Source organism: Xenopus laevis, chromosome 9_10L, assembly GCF_017654675.1.
Source record: "Xenopus laevis strain J_2021 chromosome 9_10L, Xenopus_laevis_v10.1, whole genome shotgun sequence".
In the NCBI taxonomy this organism is placed as follows: Eukaryota; Metazoa; Chordata; class Amphibia; order Anura; family Pipidae; genus Xenopus; species Xenopus laevis.
In genome coordinates, this window is record NC_054387.1 from 68,882,705 (window position 1) to 68,905,540 (window position 22,836).

Below are 22,836 nucleotides of genomic sequence, written 5' to 3' on the forward strand. Positions count from 1 at the left end.
ATTCATCTTCAGTTGGTATATCATGCACCCAACAAGCAGATACTGTATAGTAAATTTGCATTTGCAAATGGACATACATGACCAGGCAGTTGGGCAAAATCAGCCAAGTGGTCCTACCAACCATGAATAGGCAGCAATAAAGGAGAACTTGCTCAAGCATAATGCTTAGAAGTAATGTAACGGAATTGCAGTTGATGACTCTCTCTGTGAGGAGCAAATATTCCCTGGTGGTTTTTCCTCCCGTTCACACAAGGATCACCTATACCCACTTATCCCTCTACCACTAAAAGATTATTTACAGTTATGTGTATAGTAAAACTACATAAAATGTTCCGCAAACACTGTTGCAAAGAGTTTGGAATTTTTAATGGTTGCAACAAAAAGAACTGAAAATGCATCTGTTGTGCTTCATACTCACATTTACATCCAAGACATGAAGTTCAAAGAACTTTTTTTTCCCCCAGTACTAAATAAAGTACGTCCAATACAGTATTTCAGCTAAATCCGAGTTCATTTTTTAATACATTAACCAGATTTAATGCAATATTTATATCCCCTCACTGAGCGGAGGAAGAAGCTTATAAAAATAAGGAAATTACATCATTTCGGTATTTCATTAAGGAACATATAAAATATGGTAAGTACGTTTGGACTTCTGCTGTTTAGTCAGTTACTCGGGGCCAGTCTCAAATAAATACAAGCGCAAGCTAAAAGACAAAGCTTTTAATACTTTGTAAAAAATACAAAAATATCCCGATCGGAAAGTACGTATACCACACAAAGGAACCAAAAAGCAAAGGAGGAAAATGCAGAGAATAAAACAGAACAAATAAAAAAATAGTTTTTGCTTCCATCAAAAAAAAGTACAATTACAGTTTCCTTTTTTTCAAAGCCAAAACTTAGATATGGTTTGTCCATTTGAATCTCGGTGGCACATCCTCTCTCCCCCGTGGATCCTTAAGGCAACACTTTGAAAAACTAACATTTACAACTGGATGAAGTAGAGGCCTAGGTTTTCTCCAGAGGAGACTCTTTTGTACAAAAAGGGGCTGTTTAATACCAAAATGTTTGATTTATAGAACAGCCTCACAGCTCAAATCAAGCAACTGATGTTATTGTAATTACATTTTACTGGTCGTCGTCAAGTTGTTCTAGTAGAGTCCGTCTGCGTTTTTCCAGTTCACCTTCGCTTAGCTCACTTCCAGACGTGTCCCAATTACCCTAGGGAAAAAGGCCGAACATAAAAATGTCAAATTACATTAAAAAGTTAATTACTAAGAGAAATGGTACTCCGGTCGGTTTTGGAGGCAAAACAATTGTATTGGACTATTTTATATTTAAATTATTTTTTAGTAGATTTAATGTATGAAGATCCAAATTATGGAAAGATTCCTTATCCGGAAAAACCCGGGTCCCGAGCATTCTGGATCAAAAGGCTGCAAAGTTGTTCAACTTACAGAATTTTTTCTCCCTTTCCGCTTGGGAGATTTCAATTTGGTTTCTACTCTTCGCTTTGGTCGATCTTTTTCATTCTCTCTCTCTTTTTCTCTGTCCCTGTCTCTCTCTTTCTTCTCTTTCTCCCGGTCCCGCTCTTTTTCTCCATCGGTTTCTGGGGAATTCTGAAAATAAAAAAATAAGGTGTTGCTACCAAATCAACAGAAAAGAAGGGAAATTAATTTCTGGGTTTAACATCACTTTAATTTAAAAGTCACGTGGATGCTGTGTCACTTCCTATGGGCAGTAGTAAGGTGCCATGGAAGGGAAGGGTCCAGAAGGGAAGAGTACTTTTACTCTGGGAAGGCCCCTTTGTCTTCATATCTTATAAAAAGCTGTGTATATACACTATGCCACTGCAAGCTGGTGGACAATACTGCACGTTTACTCTGTATCCTACAACCAAAGCAGTGGCCTGCAGGTGAACTGTATCCTGGACAAAATTGAGTGAATTGAGTTTATTTTTTAACGGTTGTTTTATGTGAATCTGGGCCAGCAGCCCTAATGGAAGTCAAGGCAGCACCCACAACTACATAGTAGTTTGTGTCTAAACTAAATAAAGCATCTAAAGTAGGCATTTACAGTTTGTATAAGTGCAGGCTATGCATTTTTTAAATGAGTAAATTCTATTGTGGTTTTACTTGTCCTTAAGGTGGCATCAGGCTGCTGGCTATAGGAAGCATACCAGCCCCATGACGAACAACAAACTAGTGCTGGCCTGGTCTTAAGATATCCTTAAATTGAGGTCTACAAAAGATAAACTAAAAGGTCATAGTTAAAGTGGCAATATATTTTCCTGAACTGCAACTAGATATAGTTAATTTATATAGAATTCTTGGGACCAAAGGCTTGCTTGATAAGATGTGAATCCTCCCTGAAAGGAAACGCATATTCGATTGAAAAAAAAAAAAGTGTGTGTCAAACCTGCAGCCACAAGTTCAAGTAACCCATAGCAACTAGTCAGCAGTTAACATTTATTAGCATAGTGTAGTCAGGCATCTATGGGTTGCTATGGATAACTGAACCCAGAATTGTGTTTGCCCAGGTTGCTGCCTGAAACCCAGAAAGACAAAAGACACTTACAGACTTGTGTCTCCTCTTCTTGCTCTTCTTTTTGTGTTTCTTTGTTTTTTTGTAGCTTTTTTCTATTAAAATAAAGAGTTAAAATTCAGTTTTTCCAAAGCATTTCATAGCAAAGAAAGAAAGGCAAAGAACCGACCTGATTCACCGCTTGAGGAATGTTCTGATCCTGACCTGGAGTCAGATTTTTGCCTTTTCTTTTTGGTGTGATTCTCATCCTCCTCCTCAGATTCAGAACCCTAATACAAAGAAATGTAACATGGTGTTTTATATATGGAAACTAGATGTGTGTGAGAATTGGGTCACTGTGTAAATAGAAGAACGACGTACCGAGCGGGAACGAGATCTTTTCCGGTGATGTTTTTTAGACTTCTTGGAGTGCTTTCTGTTTTTCGAGTGATGGTGCTGACACTCATGCTTAAAATACATGCACAAAAAAGTTATGTTGATGTTACAATACCGTCAATACTTGACATTTTTTAATATCTCCCTTAGATAAGTCTGTATAAGGATGTTTACATATGTGTCCTGGGGTTGGTTTGGAGGGGAGGAACTTGATGCACTTTGGTGCAATTTACTACAATGAAAGTATAGGTCTGCCCTAACTAGGGCTGTTCAGAGCATTTTCATTTATCAATGGGAGGTTATTGGGTGGGGGAACATCAGCCAATGGGAAGCACTGAGCTTTTAGGGCAACAAGCAATGACTATTACCTCAATGGAATGGATGAAATCTTTGAATATTCTCTTCCTCTCAGACTCTAGTGTAATATCTTCAAAGGCAGGCTCCTTGGTGAACCGTTCCCGAAGCTTAAGGGCACAGACAGAAAATGTATGAGGCTTTGATACTATAATGATTACATGATAGAAGAGTCTTCATGAAAGAAATAAGTTGATTTTTGATATTAAAGTAAGTTTTTCCATTTCTGAACTGCCCTCAAAATACATCAGTTCTAACAAAGTTCTGTAGGAACATTTTAATGGAACCTACATTTCTTACTTTGTTTCCATTTATGAAATTGTTATCATTATGTGCCCTTTATTTTTATTCACAAACACCCCATTAAGTAGGTTGTAGCAGGGTTTCATGTTGCCCTTACCCATTTCCCTTCTCACAGCAAAATAAAGTGAGGCCAGGGAAAGTGCACATCGGGAAGAAATGATGACTCTATAGGAGGGAGGGAAATGCCAGTAATTTAAATTGACAAGCCTCTTACAGATCATCTGCTACTGCCTAGAACAGTGATCCCCAACCAGTAGCTCGTGAGCAACATGTTGCTCTCCAAACCATTGGTTGTTGCTCCCAGTGGTCTCAAAGCAGGTGCTTAATTTTGAATTCATGGCTTGGAGGCAAGTTTTGGTTGTATAAAAACCATGTGTACAGCCAAACAGAGCCTTAATGTAGGTTGACAATCCACATAGGGGCTACTATATGGCCAATCACAGCCCTTATTTGGCACCCCAGGAACATTTTTCATGCTAGTGTTGCTCCCCAACTCCTTTGACTTCTGAATGTTGCTCATGGGTTCTAAAGGTTGGGGATCCCTGGCCTAGAAGGTAACTTTTATACCTTACAGGACAAGGAACCCCATTTATAGATCTCATAAATTCCGTGATCCATCCATTTAGTTTATAGATCTCATAAGTTCCCTGATCCATCTATTTAGCTTATTGGCAATCTAGTAAGACAATTTATGGGTAAGCCAGTAATTCTGTACCTCTTCCCATACAGAGTCGCCTTCAATGGGAGGAGCTGCTTGCTTTAACATGCTCTTGAAAGCAGATTCCTTTCTTTTCATTTTCCGAGCCTCCTCTTTTTCTCGCTCTCGTTCCCGTGCCTCTGCTTTCTCTAAAAGCTGCAAATATAGAACCGATTTAACAATTTTAAGTTTGATTATGCGTAAAAATATATATATGTATGAAAATTTTCCAATGATAAGAAGGTAATGTACCAATGTTTCTGATATCAGTACTGCAGCTTTCTCTTTTGTTTAAATACATTATCAATTCCTTAATTTAAATGAAACCCGAGACAGATATCAAGTTTTACAATTTCTGGTACTTAGGTAAAACCACTGACATTTTCATTTGCAAACCTCAAATTTGTTACAGTAAAGTAACGTACACTGTTAAACGACAGTTTGATATTTCCGGCATCTAACGTAGTTGCCCTTTTGGTAGAGCTGATGACAGTAACGAAATCTTCGAAAGTGGTACTGAGCTCCACCACAAAGCTTTTATCCTGAAAGAAGGAAAAACATGCAACTTTTAATCCAAATAGATCTAATATGGCAATACATACAGCTTAAAAACTGTAGCTTTTGCCTTTTATCAAAGGATTAGAAATCATTAAATCAGTTTGTGGCAGTTTGTTAGGTACCTCCAAGTTACTAACTACTTGGCTTCTATCCTAGGCCAGCGTTCCTCTTCTTTTAAAAATGCACTAGCCTCGGACTGGGTAATTTCCTGCAACAAGGCAATCATCATACTGTCCCAGGTATCCCCTGGATCAGTCTTAGCATTTTCAGAAGTTTCCAAATGTTTCAGATGTTCTATACTGCACATGTGCCAACTCTAAACTCATGCAGGTGTCCCAGGAACGATGATGGCGGACCCTCAGCAGGTATATGTACCATGGCCCATTGCAATTTTTACCCAATGTAAGAGGTAAACAATCAGGTTTCCTTCTAAAACCTGTTCTATACAACAGACAACAAAGTCCACATATGATGTATTATATACCCTCAATATCAAACTGATCTTAAGATCAACAATATGTTGCCCCTTAGAAAAGCCAAGAACTTACCCTTAGAATGTCTTTAATTATCTTCTTCTCATCATGGTATCGGGCTTTCAGTGCCTCTACATAAAATTTAAAAAGGTCTAGTGCGGTGGATCCTGTAACACAACATACAAACATTCACTTGTATGGCAAGACATTCAGTGAAAAGGATGTGTATAGAAGATACAAGATAATGTATAGCGTGCAATGAGTGAAAAATGAGTTGGACTATATGCATAGCAAAGTATTGTCTCTGCAGTATCCTCTTTGCTGAACGAATAGATGGTGCAATGAGAAGCTTGGAAATTGCTGAGAAGAAAGTCAGATGAAATAAAACTGGAAGTGTATGGATACCCATAATTAGCACTACAAACTTTACCAATACAAGTTATGTGGTGATAATAATGTATGTGCTTAGGCTGAGGCCTCCTTTTACCTCTTACCAAGTGGCATGTCAATGAAACTTACTATTGACACATAAATATTGTTTCATGAAGGTACTCTTACCTGGCTGTCCCAGCATATTGGCAAACCTTATGTCAGAACTAATGGTTGGGTATAATTCCATCCAAGAGGACATGGAATGCAATTGTCCGTGATCATGCAATTCATCTAAAAAGATCTATAAGAGATGAAAAAAAGCATGAAATCCTTAAAGATAACTTGTGTATTTGCGCCTAAATTAAATGTTGTAAAAACACTCAAACTCCGATTTTGATTTTTTTCAGGGGACATGAAAAATAAGGGGTAAAATTCTGCCTGAACATACTGTGAATTCAAGGTTTGAATCAATAAGCAATTCACAATTTCAAAATAAAACAAAATAATTGTCACTGAGGTTTTAAGAACAAACAAAAGATCTCTACAGCTATTGCAAGGGTAATGAAAATGTACAAGCTGGATTTTAGCTATTTATGGAGCCTTAGCCAGGATTAAAAATTAGAGCAGATGAGGACTGCATATGTCTATTGATGTGGTCCTTCCTCGGTAGGTATGCATAGACCATTGTTCACATTAAAGAATTGGCCTGGGGGCAAAACAATCACCCTGTTGTAACCTCACCAAACAACTGGATCTTGCTGTGTTTGACTAGCTTCAGGCTACTTGTTGTGGAGCTCAAATTGCTCACTACTCGATCACCATTAATCAAGCACAGCTTTTCAGAGCTTCCCACTGGTGCAACAGGAAGGAACCTATAGCAATTAGTAGGGTTTGACTACCTCATTGCTCCCCAGATCTTGGGGGCACAAACCCAGTAGCCAGATATAAAAATATATCCACTGTTAAATACAAGTCACAAACCTGAAAAGATTCCCTGTTTTTCCTCTGTCGCCGCCTTTCTCTGAGCAAAGTTTTCTGCTTCTCATCATCTTCTTCTTTTTCCAAAGTACGAATATGTTCCTCAAAGCATATTAAGGCATCCTCCTTGTCCATATCTTTAAATAAACACATCAGTTGTATTTAGCTATAAACTAACTGGGTAAAGTAAACTTCCATGCCACTGTGACAATATCCTTGCATTATAAAAGAGAAAACTAAGGCCTTTATTCAAGGCATAGGTTTAGGGCATTGACACTTTCCAGCCCCATTTTGCAGAAATAATGTGTAAGGTAAGTTGGGATGGCTAGAAAAGCTGTTAGTGATTGGGCTAAAGCTAACTTTATGCCCCATGAGTAAATAAAGCACAAAATATGTATTCACGGCTTAAGTTGCTGACAAATTGAAAATAATCTGGGAATCAGAAACAGTACCACATGATTAGGATTTAGAAGAAGCTTCAAGGATCTTAGGGTGTGCTGGAAAGTGCTGCTCAACTGCTCATTGGGACACAAGTTAGAAAGAAAAATCAGAACATGGGCTTACTCTGCAGCTCCTCATCCTCTGCAAAATTAGGGTTGTCCATGAGGTACTGCTGGGCTTCAGACCAAGTGGTGCTGTATGTCACATTTGTCATGTTGTCGAGTATATTTTTCAAGGCTTCCCAATTTCTCTTCCGCAGCTGCTTTGCTTGCTCCTGTTTAAACGAATATCAACGAGTCATAAATAGCAGCAGTGCCACAAGCAAAATCACACCTCTATGCATTAGAGATCATAATTCTTTTAAGAAAATGCTGATCTTAAATCTAATGTTAACCCCAAAAATTATCTTTTGCCTAATAAATGAAAACACAATATACATTCATAACAATTCTTCTGTGGGTTTTGAGTTATTTGTGAATCTATTGCTACTGAAAGCAGTGTTTGTCTGTCCCTTTCTATTCTCTGCCCCGATTGCGGAGACTGTTGATACAATGTAAGACAAGGCAGCTGATTAACAGAACTGTCTATCCTGGGGAACTAAGACTTTTGCAACATGTTTTGTAAAAGCAATTGCTTTTACAAAACATTAAAAGCACTGGAAATTTTTAATAAATGCATATTGCAAAGTTGCTTGGAATTATGTTTTCTTTTATTAGGCAATTTTGTTATTTTGGGGTTGACTTGCCCTTTAATCAAAGGCTTTTGAAGGAGTTGGATAATTTACCCAACAGCTCTGCCCGATACCCAACTTCAATATTTGTGCTAAATTGACTAGACTGGATACATTCCATGGCACCAACATTTGCACAGGAGTTGATTTTGATTATTAACCCAAGTTCTCTTGTATGTGCCACCTAAAAACCACCTAAAAGCTAACTGACTATGTTCACAAGGGTACCTTTTCTTTCTTTGCAAGGAAGAACAGAACATCTTCATAGATCTCAAGCCGGTCCCGCTCAGTAATTGCATTCCATACTTCAAGTTCTACAAACATCTGCTCTGCTTTCCTGTTTTACCAAAAGGAAAAAAAAAATCACTTAGATTTTTTTACAATACAGGTCCCCTTGATGCAACATTATGTTAACTGAATCAAGACAGCTTGACTGGTACAATGTATTCGTAACAAGCCAAAAATGATTACTTGTATCGGGTTGTAGAGGTCATTTTTTCATGGTTCTCTAGAAACTTCTGGAAGGATTCCTTTGCTTCTTTATATTTCAGCCTGGCCTCCTCTTTTTCTTCTTTCTCTGTCTGCACCTTGTAGGCATTATAGGCTTGTTTCTTCTCACTCAGTTTTGCCAAAGCACTGCACATACAACGGGAAAATGTAAAGCTGGAACATCCACCAACATGCAAATACGAGCACATTCCTATCATGCACACTAAATAGTAATGTTTATACACCTAATGTTCACCAGCCATGCAGCCAGCTAAGAAAATACCATCTTTATCCGAAGCGTTACCTGTATCGGGGATCATTAATGATCATTTTCATGGCTTGTTCCCAGGTTGCATTGGATGGAACACGCTGGAAAGATAAAATGTGAAACAAACACTTTAGCTGGAGGGCTATAAGTTTCTTTTTTGATATACAAAAGGATCATAAGGATTTCCTCTTTTAGCCACATTACAGACACCCTTTTAATGGTTCAGTATAAATACCTTTTCTTTAAGAAGTTCCTTAAAAGCTTGTTTAGCTTCTTCCTTTGTGTTCCAAGTGTAAACCTTTTTAGTAGCTTTCTCTTCTTCTTTCTCCTCTATGACAGTTGATCTAAAATGTTTATAAATGGGAACATATTTATGTATATGGGGGAACAGAAAACAGTTGAAATCTATTGTTAGTGCCATTAGATAGCAATGGTGAGCATATCCATGGATTCAGATCTTGCTCTTAAGCAGACACAAATCCAAGTAACTAGAAGTGATTTATTATGCAGCCTCCTTGACGCTGTTGGGTCAGAAGATGACCAATAGTTGCAACACTTCATAATCCCCACTGAGGCTTCTAAAAAGCCGCTATGCCATATGTGGCAGCAAAAAGAAAATATACTAGGCAAACTGTGCAACATCCCATAAACATAAACAAAATCACCTCATAATTCAGTAAAAGCAGATGTCAGGATCACTGAAAATATCCAATTTTTGGCATTTATGTAACAAGTTTTTAAAGTGATGTACCAGTATCACTTTAAAAAAATCTTCCTTTTCAAAAGTAGTTCCAACACTTTTGAGGTGTTTTTTACTGCAATAATGCTAAACGTCATACTGTCCCTTTCACCTACCCTAAAAATGTAGCCTTAAAGGAATTGTTCAGAATAAAAATAAAAATTGGGTAAATAGATAGACTGTGCAAAGGCCATAACACCACTTCCTGCTTTGCAGCTCTCTTGGTTTCCACTGATTGATTACCAGGCAGAGACTTGAGGGGGCACATGGGTCATAACTGTTTGCTTTTAAATATGACCTACACGGTAAGGATCAATTGCAAACTCACAGAACAGTTATGTCCTATGTAGCCCCCCTTAAAGTCGCTGACTAACTGAGTTAGAGAGCTGAAAGCAGGAAGTAGTCTTCTGTTGTTTGACAATCAGTCACTTAAACCTTTATAGATTACATTTATGCCTAACTAACTATATTGGAAACATATTTTATTTTGCACAGGAAATCTATTTATTTTTACACTGAACTGTTCCTTCTCTGGACAGAACAAAATTAATCTGGAGTAGCAGATCCTGGAAGCCAAAAATGTATTGGTCTGTGTGGCAACAATTCTATTGTTTATTATTTTTATTTCTTAGCTATATATTCACATTCTCTACCAGTCTGTCATTTAAACCACTGCTTGGTTGCTAGAATACATTAAAACCTTGCAACTAGTTCCAAACTGTAGAGCTGCAAAACTAAAATCAATCATAAACCACTACTTCGTTCCATGTGTTACAGCTATCAGGCATCACAAATGTACTTACTCAACAGGGGTTTCCGCTTTAGGGGGTTGTTCTAGTACAACATTGCTGATAGCTTCTACATCTTTCTCTTGTAATGAAGAGGTAATGGACACTGGCTGTTCTTCTATTTCCGTAACTGCATTTTCAATATCTATGGCTGGTGTTGCTGGATCTGAATGTGCTATTTCCGGTTCAACTGCCTGAGGAGTTAGTGTAGAATTCACCTCAATGGCTGGGGCAGCAACCACCGGAACTGGCGTTGGCTCTTCACTTGCACTGCTAGATCAGTAAAGGAATGATTCCATTACATCAATACAACACACACACACAATGATACCAACACAAAACACAGAAATCCCCTGATCTTATGTCACACACATAATGAGCAAGCTAGGAGTCTCCCATTATGAGCGTGTGTGTGACCAAACATGGCCAGTAGGGTATGATGTGAATCATGTATTAGGTCTGTAAAGTGCTGTGGAATAGGACATACTTTATAAAAAAAATAATAAAAACAGTGCAGTTGACATAACATAGGCTTTACTTGTTATACATACCTGTTTTCTTCAGCTTTAATCATTACTATGGAAGGGAAAAATAAGAAAAGGTCCATCAGCATATAAAGCATTCTCAAAATAAAAGTAGCATAACATGTGAAATAGATATTCAGAAGCAGCAGCAATGCTAGAGAGAGTTTCAGATGTGGAAACTACATGTCACATGTTATTTAAAAAAATAAAGGAGCCCAAAATACCACCACCCCCACGGACGGGTACTTTCCCAGAACAGGTCTCCATATGCTTTTAAAGACAAACATAAATGGACAAAAAAATAGCACCAACACACTGGGCTGGTAACAATCCCTCACTTAGATATTCACCTTCAAGCTCTTCCAGCTCTTTAGGCTTGGTCCATCTTGATTCCTTAGTCTGGGAATTGTAGTAATATGGTTTGCCAGAGTCGGATTTGAACTCTTTCCAGGGACATTTGGATAATAATTGCTGAAGGCAAATGAAAAAAAAATCTATCAATAGTCCACGATACACTGAAGTAAAACAGACACTTAAAAAAAAATGTAATGTGCGAAATGTTAAAATGGCACCTACAAAGTGTTACAGACAGGCATAAGGATTCTTAGCCACAAATACATTATTTTCAAAGTTTGAGCAAAAGGTACATGGAACAGTGTGTCTCCAGTACTTTAACCCAGAAATCGCTTCAAAAAGCCCCTGATCTAGCTCTATATTGGACACCCCCATTGCCTTTAAAAGTTGAGAGTAGTTCCTTGGTACATACCAACCTTACCAGCTAAAGACCAATTCCGGTAGATCCCAATTATCTCAATATAGTAATTAAAGCCACAGTCTCTGAGATGAAAGTTGTAGTCCGTCTTTAGTATTGATACCGAGTTCCTTGGTACGCAGAAAGGTTAAGGGGGGTAGCTCAGGTTTAAGTTAATATTTCTCCAGTTTCTGCTTGGGGTACACAGGGAACCATGGGGTATAGCTGTTACCACTAGGAGGTAGGACACAACAAGAGAAAACTAGCTCCTCCTCCGCTGGCTATACCCCCCAGCAGGCGGAGCCTAGGTCCGTTTTTCGTGTCCTCAGGAGGTTAGGATAGATCTCTCTCTTCTCTACAAGTGTTTGTCAGTCTTCTGACATTTGGAGATATTCAAGGCACCTACACACAGACACTGTGTAGCATGCCATTACCTGTTGTCTCCCAGCGTGGGAACTGGGCCTGGGGTCTTACATGCTGAACAGCTTGACCATCCAGCTTAACCACCCTCTCTCATTGTATGCAGGAGGAGTGTGACTGGCCAGGACACAGACAACTCAACTCCCAGGAAGGTAAGTTTAGGCAGACAAGCGGCAGCAGTGGAAGGGCTCGTCTGGGAAGTGTAACACTCTTGAAATGCACGCCATTGATTTGCGCCTTCAGAGGACCCAGGCGCAACCCCTCATGATGTGCAAAGGCAAACCGGAAGCCCTGGAACGCGCGCAGCAAAGCCACACGCACCTCCCGCACCGGACTGCAGGTACCTCGCGGCCATATCTATTGAGGCACACGGCAAGGGGTAACTAGTTTTCCTCCAATTATTCCCTACAGCAGGTTAGGAGCTACCTACTAGCCCACCATCACACCATGTCTGAGGGGAACAGAGAAGGCCTCTTTACTAGAGAGACACCAGTGGCCTCTGTAAAATACTTGGCCTGTGCCAAGTGACGCAAAAGGTTGCCCTCAGGGCACAAAGAGCCATTATGCCACAAATGTAAACCAGCTGAACCTGAATCTAAACTACCAGGTCCTGCTCCTCCCTAAGCAGCAGCGACAAACTCAGAACAAACTTCTCAAGGGCAAATGGCACCCACACAAGCAGACCCAGCTTCAGGTCAGACCATTCCAGAGTGGACAGCACATCTGGCTACATGCATTCCCAAGCTTGCTCCGTCTCTATACAAGCTTCTCTTGCGCCAAGAACAACCAAAGTCCGAGAGGGTTCGTTCCAGGGGGTCTAAGCACAGAGCACCCTCCCCATCGGATGATGAGAGTGATGGTCCCTCTCCTACACCTCCACAAGGTGAGGAAGGGCTATGTCAGAGGGGGAGCTTTCACAGAGCTCAGAAGTGCAGGAGGAAGAACCCGCACAGTTTCTTTTCCGAAGCGGTAGATAACTTAATAGCTTCAGTACTAAAAAATCTTAACATACAGGAACCAGAGTCTGCTACTGACATCTCCAAGTCTCTCTTTAAGAGAAACAGCAGAGCTGTGTCCTCTTTTCCAACACATTCCCAAATGGAACAGATAATCCAAAAGGAATGGGATAAATATTTTCATAATAAATCAGTTAATAGTGCTGCTCCAGCAGAATTCTGCACTGAAATCCATTTCTCAAAAGAGCAAACAGATTTTTTTATATTCAATTTTGAAATCTGACATGGGGCTAGACATATTGTCAATTTCCCAGCTGCCCCAAGTCATGTGACTTGTGCTCTGATAAACTTAAATCACTCTTTACTGCTGTACTGCAAGTTGGAGTGATATCACCCCCCTCCCCTCCCCCCCCCCCCAGCAGCCAAACAAAAGAACAATGGTAAGGTAACCAGATAACAGCTCCCTAACACAAGAACAGCTGCCTGGTAGATCTAAGAACAACACTCAATAGTAAAAACCCATGTCCCACTGAGACACATTCAGTTACATTGTAAAGGAAAAACAGCAGCCTGCCAAAAAGCATCTCTCCTAAAGTGCAGGCACAAGTCACATGACCAGGGGCAGCTGGGAAATTGACAAAATCTCTAGCCCCATGTCAGATTTCAAAATTGAATATAAAAAAATCTGTTTGCTCTTTTGAGAAATGGATTTCAGTGCAGAATTCTGCTGGAGCAGCACTATACACTAATTCATTTTGAAAAAAAAAAAAATGTTTTTCCCATGACAGTATCCCTTTAAGGATCACATGGACAAAAAGACGGACGACCTACTCCGATCCTTATTTTCGGCCTCCGGCACATCTCTCTGCCCGATTCTAGCCACAGCCTGGGTTAGTAGGCCAGTCCATTCTTGGTCAGAGTCTTTTACGGTGAGTACACAAAATCTCCTTTTAACGTTATACCCTGTCCTATTCTTTGCAACTTTTAATTGGAATACATTTTTTTTTTAAATAGTCTTCTGTGTCTTTCTAGCTTTCAAACAGCATCCCACTGTTATTGGTAATGTTACTTTTCATTTCCTTATTTTTTTTTTTTTTAGAGTCCTCTCCTATTCATCTTCCAGTCTCTCATTTAAGACACTGTCTGGCTGCTTGGGTAAACTGGACCCTAGTAACCAAACAGCTGTTTAAAGGGGTTGTTCACCTTCCAAACACTTTGTCATTTGTTTTCAGATTGTTCACCAGAAATAAAGACTTTTTTTCCCAAGTGCTTTCCATTTTTTATTTTTTACCGTTTTTCCAAAATTGTTTAAAAAAGTTGGTGCAGATTCGAAACTGTTACAATTAGTGATGTGTGGGCCGGCCCGATATCCGTGGGTTCAGGCCGACCTCAGCACACCATTTTCGGTTCACCTTACACTGACTATTTCCATAATATCTGACTGAAAAGCAAAATCAGACATAATGGAAATTTCAATTCTCAAAAATGAGCTCTCGGGATGCCCAGATGCACATTTCGCCAGTGGCTTTGCCTTTCAGTGGTAATAAGAGCCAAGAGAAGTATAACAATTAGGTGAGTAATTGCTCAATCCCCTCTTCCCTTAATTGAGATTATGTATAATAACTGTAAACCACTGAATAGATGTCAAGCAATATTAATAAGGCATTATAACTTCTTATAATGCATTTGAAACAATAGCATCATGTGTTGTTCATGAATATCTTGTGATGTTGCTCTGCTTTCAAAAAAATGATGTTAGAAAGCAGGAAAAGTAATCTGACATTTCTCTGGTCAGTTTTAAGCAGAGAAACCATCAGGAAATTCATATTTTCAGTCGACTGTAGTAAGTTCAAAATGACCATCAGATGGAGCTTCCGTTTATAAAACGCTTATACAGTAGTACCCCCATTTTATGTCAAAATGGAAAAATAGGGAAATGTGTTAAAGCAACTCATTCTGCAAGTACTCAAAAGATATAAACACAGGAGTCCGTTTTATTTTGAAATGACAAGGGTTATGCATTGCAGCATTAACGTTACACTATGGGATACCATGTGCAAGGCTTATTGGACAGTCATATGTACAGCCTAAAGCAATAAGTGATTTTAGACCAAAATTTTGTTCTAAATAGTCAAGTTCAATAAGTCTGCACCTCATACAGCCATGCACAAATCACTTGTTGCTTTACGTTGTGCAGCTAACAGACAGCTCTCGCACATACCCTCCATAGTGTAACATTCATTTTGCAACATCAAACCCTTGTCATTAATAGGGAGGGGCGATGAGTACTTGAAGAAAAAGTTGCTTTAATACAATCCCCCGATTTAACATTTTCTTTTTCATTTACACTCTTTTCATGATCCCCTGAAAAAAATGTTTAAATTAAATGTGTCATTAAAAAAAGAAACAAACGTAAATGCTAAAGGTACTTACAGGAGCACCGAGCACGTTTGCATTCATTTGGTTGAGGTTTTACATTTACTTTAAATAAGCATTGATTCTGCCTTATAAATAAAAGCAAAGCACCAACAGCTGCAGAAAAAGACACCCGTAATGATTAAATATAGCAATACATTAAAGATACTCTGTAACTACTGCTCAGCGTAAAAGTGTTAAGATTATACTGTATATATCTAAAATGTTCAGGACAATGGAACCCCTACATTTTTAAAGCTTTCCAGGGACACGCTCCTTATATGGTCAGCACATAAATAGGCATCAGTGTCTGCTCTTCTTCACTTTGACTGGCTTTGCTATTATAGTAACAGCAATAAAACTATGATTTACCTCTATAGGTGTCTTCATGTCATCTGGTTTTTCCCATGTAGACTGCTTTGTTTCAGCATTATAGAAATATGTCCTTCCATCTGGGGATTTATGCTCTGTCCACTGTGACTTCTGTAAAGCAAAAGTAGGCACTGATAAGCATGAAAGCATACAGAAAAAGTCTACTGGAACATACATATATAATAATACTTACTGTTTTTGTTTGTTCTTCAGTTCCTGTGCTGTTTGCTGAAACAGCTTGTTGTGCAGCAACTATGGGATGTACTGCCTAAAGGGAAGCAAGCAAGAAAGCATCAAGTGTTTTGCAAATGACATGCAAGACAAAGACAATATCTAGGGTTGTAAAAAAAAAAAAAAAAAAAAAAAAAAAGGGCTGCTGAGTATGAATGACTACAGACATATTTAAAATTCAAAGGCCAAGCTACACTTAGCATGCATCTGGGGAAAAGCGCGGCAGCTTTGTTAGACAGACTGTAAGGGCCCCATTTATGATTGCTCAAGTTATCATCAAGGAAATCCAATGCAAATTTCCTTAATTCACACCAATTTTTAACTAAAAAGGCTCGTCAATTTCCATAATTTTTACCGAACAGTTTTTTTCTACAAAGAAAACTTCAGCAGCTTTCCGGTGCCTAAGTCTTCTTCTCAAGAAAGAAATTGCCAAGCTTTTTTACTTACTAGATTCATTTTTTTTTTGGCTGCTGAGGGAGGATTTATGTGCAGCAGATCCATTGATATATACATACACACACTTTATAATCATTGAAACTAGGTATTTCAGAGCGTTACTTTGCTTCTTACCTGAGCAACAGGTGGCGGCACTAGAAAAGAAAAAACAGTATTACTAAAAATATTTAAGAAGAACGGCTTAATCAAACCCTGTAACAAACCCAATAGCATGTATAGAAAAATATTTAGGGATAGCTTGCGTTGACTTAAGTTTTTTCCACGAAATTCCAGTTTTCACAGTTATTTATTTGACCACCCTTCACACTCATTCTGCAGGGGGTGCACACCATTAAAGACACAAGAGTGGCTGCTGAGGGAGGATTTATGTGCAGCAGATCCATTGATATGCCCCCCCCCCCACCGGGGGTCTGCTGCCATTGGGCATATGGTTTAAATCTAGGGACTGGTCTATGCCAATATTGGTGCCAAAAAACTGAACAATTAAGTACTAAGGTCTTTTTGAAATATCCAACTTTTACCTAAGATCTAAGCAACCAATATGAAATTATACATACCAAGTGGAGATTCCATGCTGTTCACGGCAGCCTGTTACATATTAAAAAAATAAAAGCTGAAATAAATTTTGTGCAGTTTTTTTGCGCAAAGGTAAAGAAAATGAAGCATTTTTAATTTAACCAATCCAGTTTCAATACAGTTAAGTGATGCAATACAATACTATTTAATATTTTTGTTTGACCAAGTTAAAAAATGATGAACGCACCCCATGAAACATTTAGCGGTACAATAAAGAGAAACCCGGAAATACAGAAACCTTGTAATAATGCAAATCTTTCCTATGTTTAAAATAAAGGGTATATCTACATTCAGCATGTCAAAACATTGGCCTTCAGGAATATTGCTAGTTATTATTTTAATACGTTACAGTAGGAAAAGATTACATTGTACATTTGTGATATGCGGATATGTATGGGCTGATTAATCTCTATGTAGTGACTAAAATAAATGTGAAAGCTACTGTAAACGTTTATTTTGTATCCTTAAAGGAGAACTAACCCCTAAAAATGAATATAAATGCCATATTTTATATAGTTCACTTATTGCACCAGCCTACGGTTTCAGTTTCGCAATAGCAGCAATAATCCTGGACTTGTTACAGGGGTCACCATCTTGGAAAGTGTCTGCAACACTCACATGCTCAGTGGGCTGAGAAGCTGAGCTTAAGAGTCGTCGCAAATAATCAAGCAAAAAATGAAGTTGGCCTGTAATATAAGCTGATGCTACAAGGCTGATTATTACATTTGCATGCTAGTTGCATTAGTTCCTGTGCTGCCATGTAGTTTTTATCTTATTAATTACTAATCAGCCTTATATTCTGACATTTATAATCTATGTGTACTGTATTTTGTGAGTTGGTCCCTAAGGTCAGTAACTGAAAGCAGCACAGAGCATACGCAGTGAATCAACAGAAAAAAAGACAGGGAGCTACTGGGGCATCTTTTGGGGCACAGATCTTTACTGCTAAAGGGTTGTGGTTGCCATGGGCTGATATAGAAGCCCAAAACATAATGTACAACATTTCAAGCCTACGTCTTTAGGTAAGCTTTAGTTCTCCTTTAAACTATGGTGCTCCATATAACTGAAAGACTTCTTAACCAGAAAACGCTGTGTCCCAATCATTATGGATAAGAGAACCTGTGTTTCAAAGACATAAGTGAGAAAAAGGAAGTTAAATATTGACCTGCATGGATGGAGGTAATCCTTGAGAAACATGAGTAGCCATCATCATTCCAGACATGAGAGAAGGGATCATTGGAGGCATCTGCATTAGACAGACAGGTCTCAAGATGATTAATAATTATTCAAAATAGGGAAGCTTTAAAGCAGGCTTGATAAATGGCAGATAATGTGCATTTGGAGTACAACTTAAACTAAATTTCTAGTCACTATTGTATTTGCTTCACAAATAAGATCGAGAGTACTATCAAATATGATCTTAAGGTGCTTCCAATATCCAAAACTGTACCTGTCCCATCTGAGGGCCTCCCATGGGTCCTAGCAAAGTTGGAATCAATCCATGTGGTCCTACAGGTCCCCTTGGGCCTAAGCCCCCAAGCCCCATAGCAGAGAAGTGGTGAACCGGATTCATCTAGGAGGAAACAAGAAACATGGACAAACAAGGTAAAATATTGACTGTTTCGCACTACTGTCAGTTAAGAGGTTACATTATAGATTTCTATCTAGCAACAATCATAAAATCACATTCTTATCCTACACTGCACAATAAAAAAATAGTACAGGACAACATGGAACATTTACAAAGTAGATTCAGCACTACCATGCAAGTTCTTCTTCTTCTCTATTGAGCTACTCACTTGTAAGACTTAGGCTACATACACACAGAGAGTGTACTTGTGCATACAGTTTGCTCACAATACACTTGCCATTTTAATTCATTTATGGCTTTATGCATTACACAAGATGCATCATACTAAAAAAATACTTAAATAGGTAGCCTTCCTTTAAATGTAGTTTAGTACGATTGAAACAACAACATTCTGAAATCATTTGTAATTGGTCTTCATGTTTTAGGTTTATTTTTTAAATTATTGAGCCCTTAGTCACACAGCTGCTTTGGAGTTTCAGCCTCAGTCTGTTTACTAGGGTATGAGCAACCAGACAGCACTTTTGAATAACAGAGGATGAATAGAAAGAGGTCTGAATAGAAAGGTGAGAAATAAAAAGTTTAAAATAAATTGTAGCCTCATAAAGCAATAGATTTTGGACTGTCAGAGGCCACTGACCCCTATTTAAAAACTAGAAAGCAAATCATGCAAAAACTATAAAAACAATGAAGACCAATTAAAAAGTTCCTGACAATAGGATCTTCTAAACATACTAAAAGTTAACGTAAAGAGAACTTCCACTTTAAAACTAAACTGAAAGCATCTGAATAAACATCTGTGAGAACTGTTTAACACACTTTGTATTGCACAGTTTGTGTGTTTAATGTGTTAAGGCAGCTTGAAACATGCATCTCAAACACAAACTTAAGTGTATGAACCCTTAGCCTTTGGTGAAATGGAATAAGTTACTTACAAACTGGCCTCTCATCATGCGTGGTCCGTTTGGAAATAATGCTGGCTGACTTAGTCCATTTGTACCATCACTAGCTGACTGAAATATGAAGAAAGAATGCTTGCTTTAAAAAAAACAAAACAGATAACTAATAAACACCATTATGTACATCCCTAGGCAAAAATCAAAAACAGCATAAAAACAGCAGCTAAATTATTTTGCTACAGGCTCCTTAAGGTCACTCTGCAACTCAAAAGGGGTTGTTCACTTTCCAACTTTCTTCAGTTTAATTGTTTTCAGATTGTTCACCAGAAATAAAAACTTTTTTAAATTACTTTCCATTTTTTACCATTTTTTCAAAATCTAAGTTTAAAGTTGAATGTCCCTGTCTCTGGTGTTTCAGTCTGGCAGCTCAGTTATTCTGGTGCAGATTTCTAAACTGTTACAATTTTGCAACATTTAGTGGATACATTTTTCAGCAGGATCGCTGGCATATTAGCAACTATTGTTTCAATTCTAACAGCTGTCTGTAATGAAACTCAGGAATTCTGGTAAAGCTGGAGCAAAGATAAGAAATGTATCAACTAAATGCATCAAATTAGAACAGTTACAGAGTCTGCGACCCCCCCTCCCAGAGCTTCTGTAGAAGGGGAAAAATGACACTTTACACTTTAATATGAGAAAAACAGTCAAACATAGAAAACAGAAAGTAAGTAAGAAAAAGTATTTAATTCTGGTAAACTATTTGAAACCAACTAAACTGAAAAAAGTGTTGGACGGTGAACAGCCCCTTTAAATGAGTAGTTCAACTTTAAGTATGTTTAGAACTCCAAATGGGGGTCACTGACAGCCAATTGCTATTGCTCTGGGTGGCTACAATTTTATGGTTATAGTTACAGTTTATTATTTAAAATTAACTTTTGATATGACATGGACATTGATATTTGGAGACAATTTGCCATTGGTTTTATTTTTATGGTTTTTCAGTTATTTAGCTATTATTCAACAGAGCTCCAACTTAGAATTTCAGCAGATAGCTGGTTGCTAGGGTCTTGTATACCTTAGCAGCCATGCAGTGGCTTGAATGAGAGACTGGAATTTGAATAGACAGAGCCTGAATATAAATAATAAAAAAAAGTAACAATAATAAAACTGTAAGCTCACAGAGAAACAGTTTTTCGGTTGGCTGCCTGGGTCAGTGACCCCCATTTGGAAGCTGTAAAGATATAGAAGAGGAATGTAAATAATTAAAAAACTAAACAATTAATAATAAAGACCAACTGCAGAGTTGTCAGGTATAGGACATTCTATAACATATTAAAAGTTAACTTAAATGTGAACCATCTCATTAAAGACAATGGCACATTTTAATTTCCACCTACTGGTGATAGTGGTAATAAATATACCACTATGGAGTGATAATATCCCACCACCTGCTCCTTCTTTGTATATGAACATATTTCAGTAAGCTCAAAGGTCCAGCATATAGTATTGTTATATTGTCTGATACTCTGCCTATGGTGCGAATACCCTCCCCCTTATCTTTTGCTCCCCTCTCCTACTCTTTTTCTTCTCTCCGTTCTTCTTTTCTTTGTCTCTCTATTTCCATTTCCATATAATTGCATTTGAAAATGTCCTCAGAAGGGCAGAAAGTGTAGCACATACCTGACATTTTGAAACTGTATGGTGAAAAAGTTTATCCAGGAAGATTGCCACATAAACTCAAACATACAAATAAGGGTTTCCCTTGAGAAGTTTCAATGTAACGTGTTTCCATACACATCTTGCTAACTTGGATAGCTTAACAGAGCAGTGCTGTCTATTGCAGCAGAGCATGAAACTGACAGAAAGCAAATGCATTTTAGGAAGCAGTCCACGTAATTAGGGGTTTGCATGTCTCCAACTCAAATTTTTACATTTGATTGACCCAAACATACCATGAATAAGACTGCTTCATTGAAACCCCCTTTAACTCATTAATAACTATCAATCAAACCCCTCATTTGGTGCTGAGCTCAGTAGGGGTAGTGTTGTAGGTCAACATTAATTGGAAAGCAGTTTGTCTATCCCATGTTAACATGCGCTTAGATTGTAAACTCTGCTAACATGCCCCCTCTATCTCCTGTATGGGTCGGTATTTGTACCTTTGATGTGTACACCCTTCCAATGTACAGTGCTGGAGAATATGTTTGCACGTTATTAACACATGATACTAGTGATAATAATAAATGTAATAACATCTGCCAGGGGCAAGTCCCAAGCACGGGAATACCCAGGAATTTGTTAGCTGCAGTGATCATTTAATGCTTCGAGAACAGTAACACCAAACATTACAGTGTTTTAAAGTAATGAAAATATCATGTAATGTTGCCCTGCACTGGCTTCAGAAAACACTACTATAGTTCATATAAACAAGCTGCTGTGTAGCAATGGCGAAAATTGAAAAAAAGGCTATATGGCCCAGGTGAACTAGTGGATAAGAGATAACACCATTATGCTCTACAGAGCTTATCTGCTGTGCAATCTGAGCCGTATCTACTTTGAATTGCTACAAAGCAGCAGTAGTACTAGTAGTAGTAGTAGTGTTTCTGAAGCAAACAGTAGTTTTACCAGTGCAGGGCAACACTACTTTATATTATTACTTTAAAACACTTTAATTTTTTGGTGTTACCGTTCCTTTAAATTGAGTTGTAAGCAGGGTTAAACAAGGACATATATCCAATGCCCCAACATGATAATAACTTGGGGGCATAATTAAAGGAACAGATTACCTATTTATTGTCACAGATACAAATCAGGCATTTGGCTATTGTTGTGCTACAGTTGCAGACAGCTATACGTGAAGGCAGCCAGTGAATACTGGGAGTTGCTGTTTAACAGCAGGTAGAAGGGATGAAGGCTGGACACCCCTGATTCATGGAATTTTGCGATCAAATTGGGACCCCAGTTTTCCTGCACTGTCAGCCCAATAACTCTGCCCCTTGGTGTTACAATTACAGAGAGTGAATGATGCTTTTGTACTACAGCTCCCATCAGTCTCTGGAAGCTCAGTGCTGTATAAAGGGTCCCTGGGAGTTGTAATGTGAGAAAGTAAAGGAGCACTGGGCGCACATTAGCACCACACGGGCAGACTATTTTATAAGGGGCACGGTCGAGATTACAGAGACACTACCTGCCTGCTGAATGGAGTCCGGGCCTAGTTTTACTCATGGCTTCTAAGAAAATGCTGACGATTAGCCAGGGCAGCTGAAATGTCCCGCGGGAGAGACCCCAGGCTTCCTTTAACCCGTATCCCAAGCCAGGCCTCCAAGACCAGAGGAAAGGCCAATTACAGTGTCCTAAATGCAGCGGGTCTCACTTTCCTTACCATGATGTCTCTCTCTCTCCGGCCCCCGGCCTTCTCTGCTTCACCTCCCAGTAACCACAGCGCTCATTGGTTGCCAGAGAGAGAGTGTAAGTGGGAGTCGCTCTTTTGATGACGCAAACCAGAGACTGTAGTGAATGTAGGAAGGGTAATAGGGCGG

At 38.6% G+C, this 22,836-nt stretch overlaps 1 protein-coding gene across 6 annotated transcripts; it reads right to left on the bottom strand.

The window, feature by feature from the left end:
• Positions 1–708: 708 nt before the first annotated feature.
• On the bottom strand, positions 709–22,815 carry prpf40a.L (pre-mRNA processing factor 40 homolog A L homeolog). Of its 6 annotated transcripts, XM_041577113.1 has the most exons (28): positions 22,680–22,756; positions 20,477–20,528; positions 19,334–19,411; positions 18,261–18,383; positions 17,976–18,056; positions 16,792–16,822; positions 16,349–16,368; positions 15,741–15,815; positions 15,548–15,658; positions 10,984–11,104; positions 10,661–10,685; positions 10,125–10,382; positions 8,818–8,926; positions 8,619–8,683; positions 8,297–8,461; positions 8,054–8,162; positions 7,219–7,369; positions 6,658–6,791; positions 5,863–5,977; positions 5,380–5,471; positions 4,699–4,815; positions 4,292–4,429; positions 3,288–3,383; positions 2,905–2,991; positions 2,714–2,813; positions 2,578–2,639; positions 1,458–1,619; positions 709–1,221 (listed from the first exon to the last, which is right to left on the bottom strand). In XM_041577113.1, exons 2-28 carry the CDS (start codon positions 20,519–20,521, stop codon positions 1,129–1,131), a joined length of 2,763 nt encoding a protein of 920 aa, XP_041433047.1. In that variant the 5' UTR covers positions 20,522–20,528; positions 22,680–22,756; the 3' UTR covers positions 709–1,128. The 6 variants fall into 6 exon arrangements, with proteins under 6 accessions (XP_041433047.1, XP_018089431.1, XP_018089430.1 ...); XM_018233942.2 differs by lacking the exon at positions 20,477–20,528 and having other exon boundaries at positions 10,125–10,379; positions 22,680–22,815; XM_018233941.2 differs by lacking the exon at positions 20,477–20,528 and having other exon boundaries at positions 22,680–22,815.
• Between the last annotated feature and the right edge of the window lie 21 nt (positions 22,816–22,836).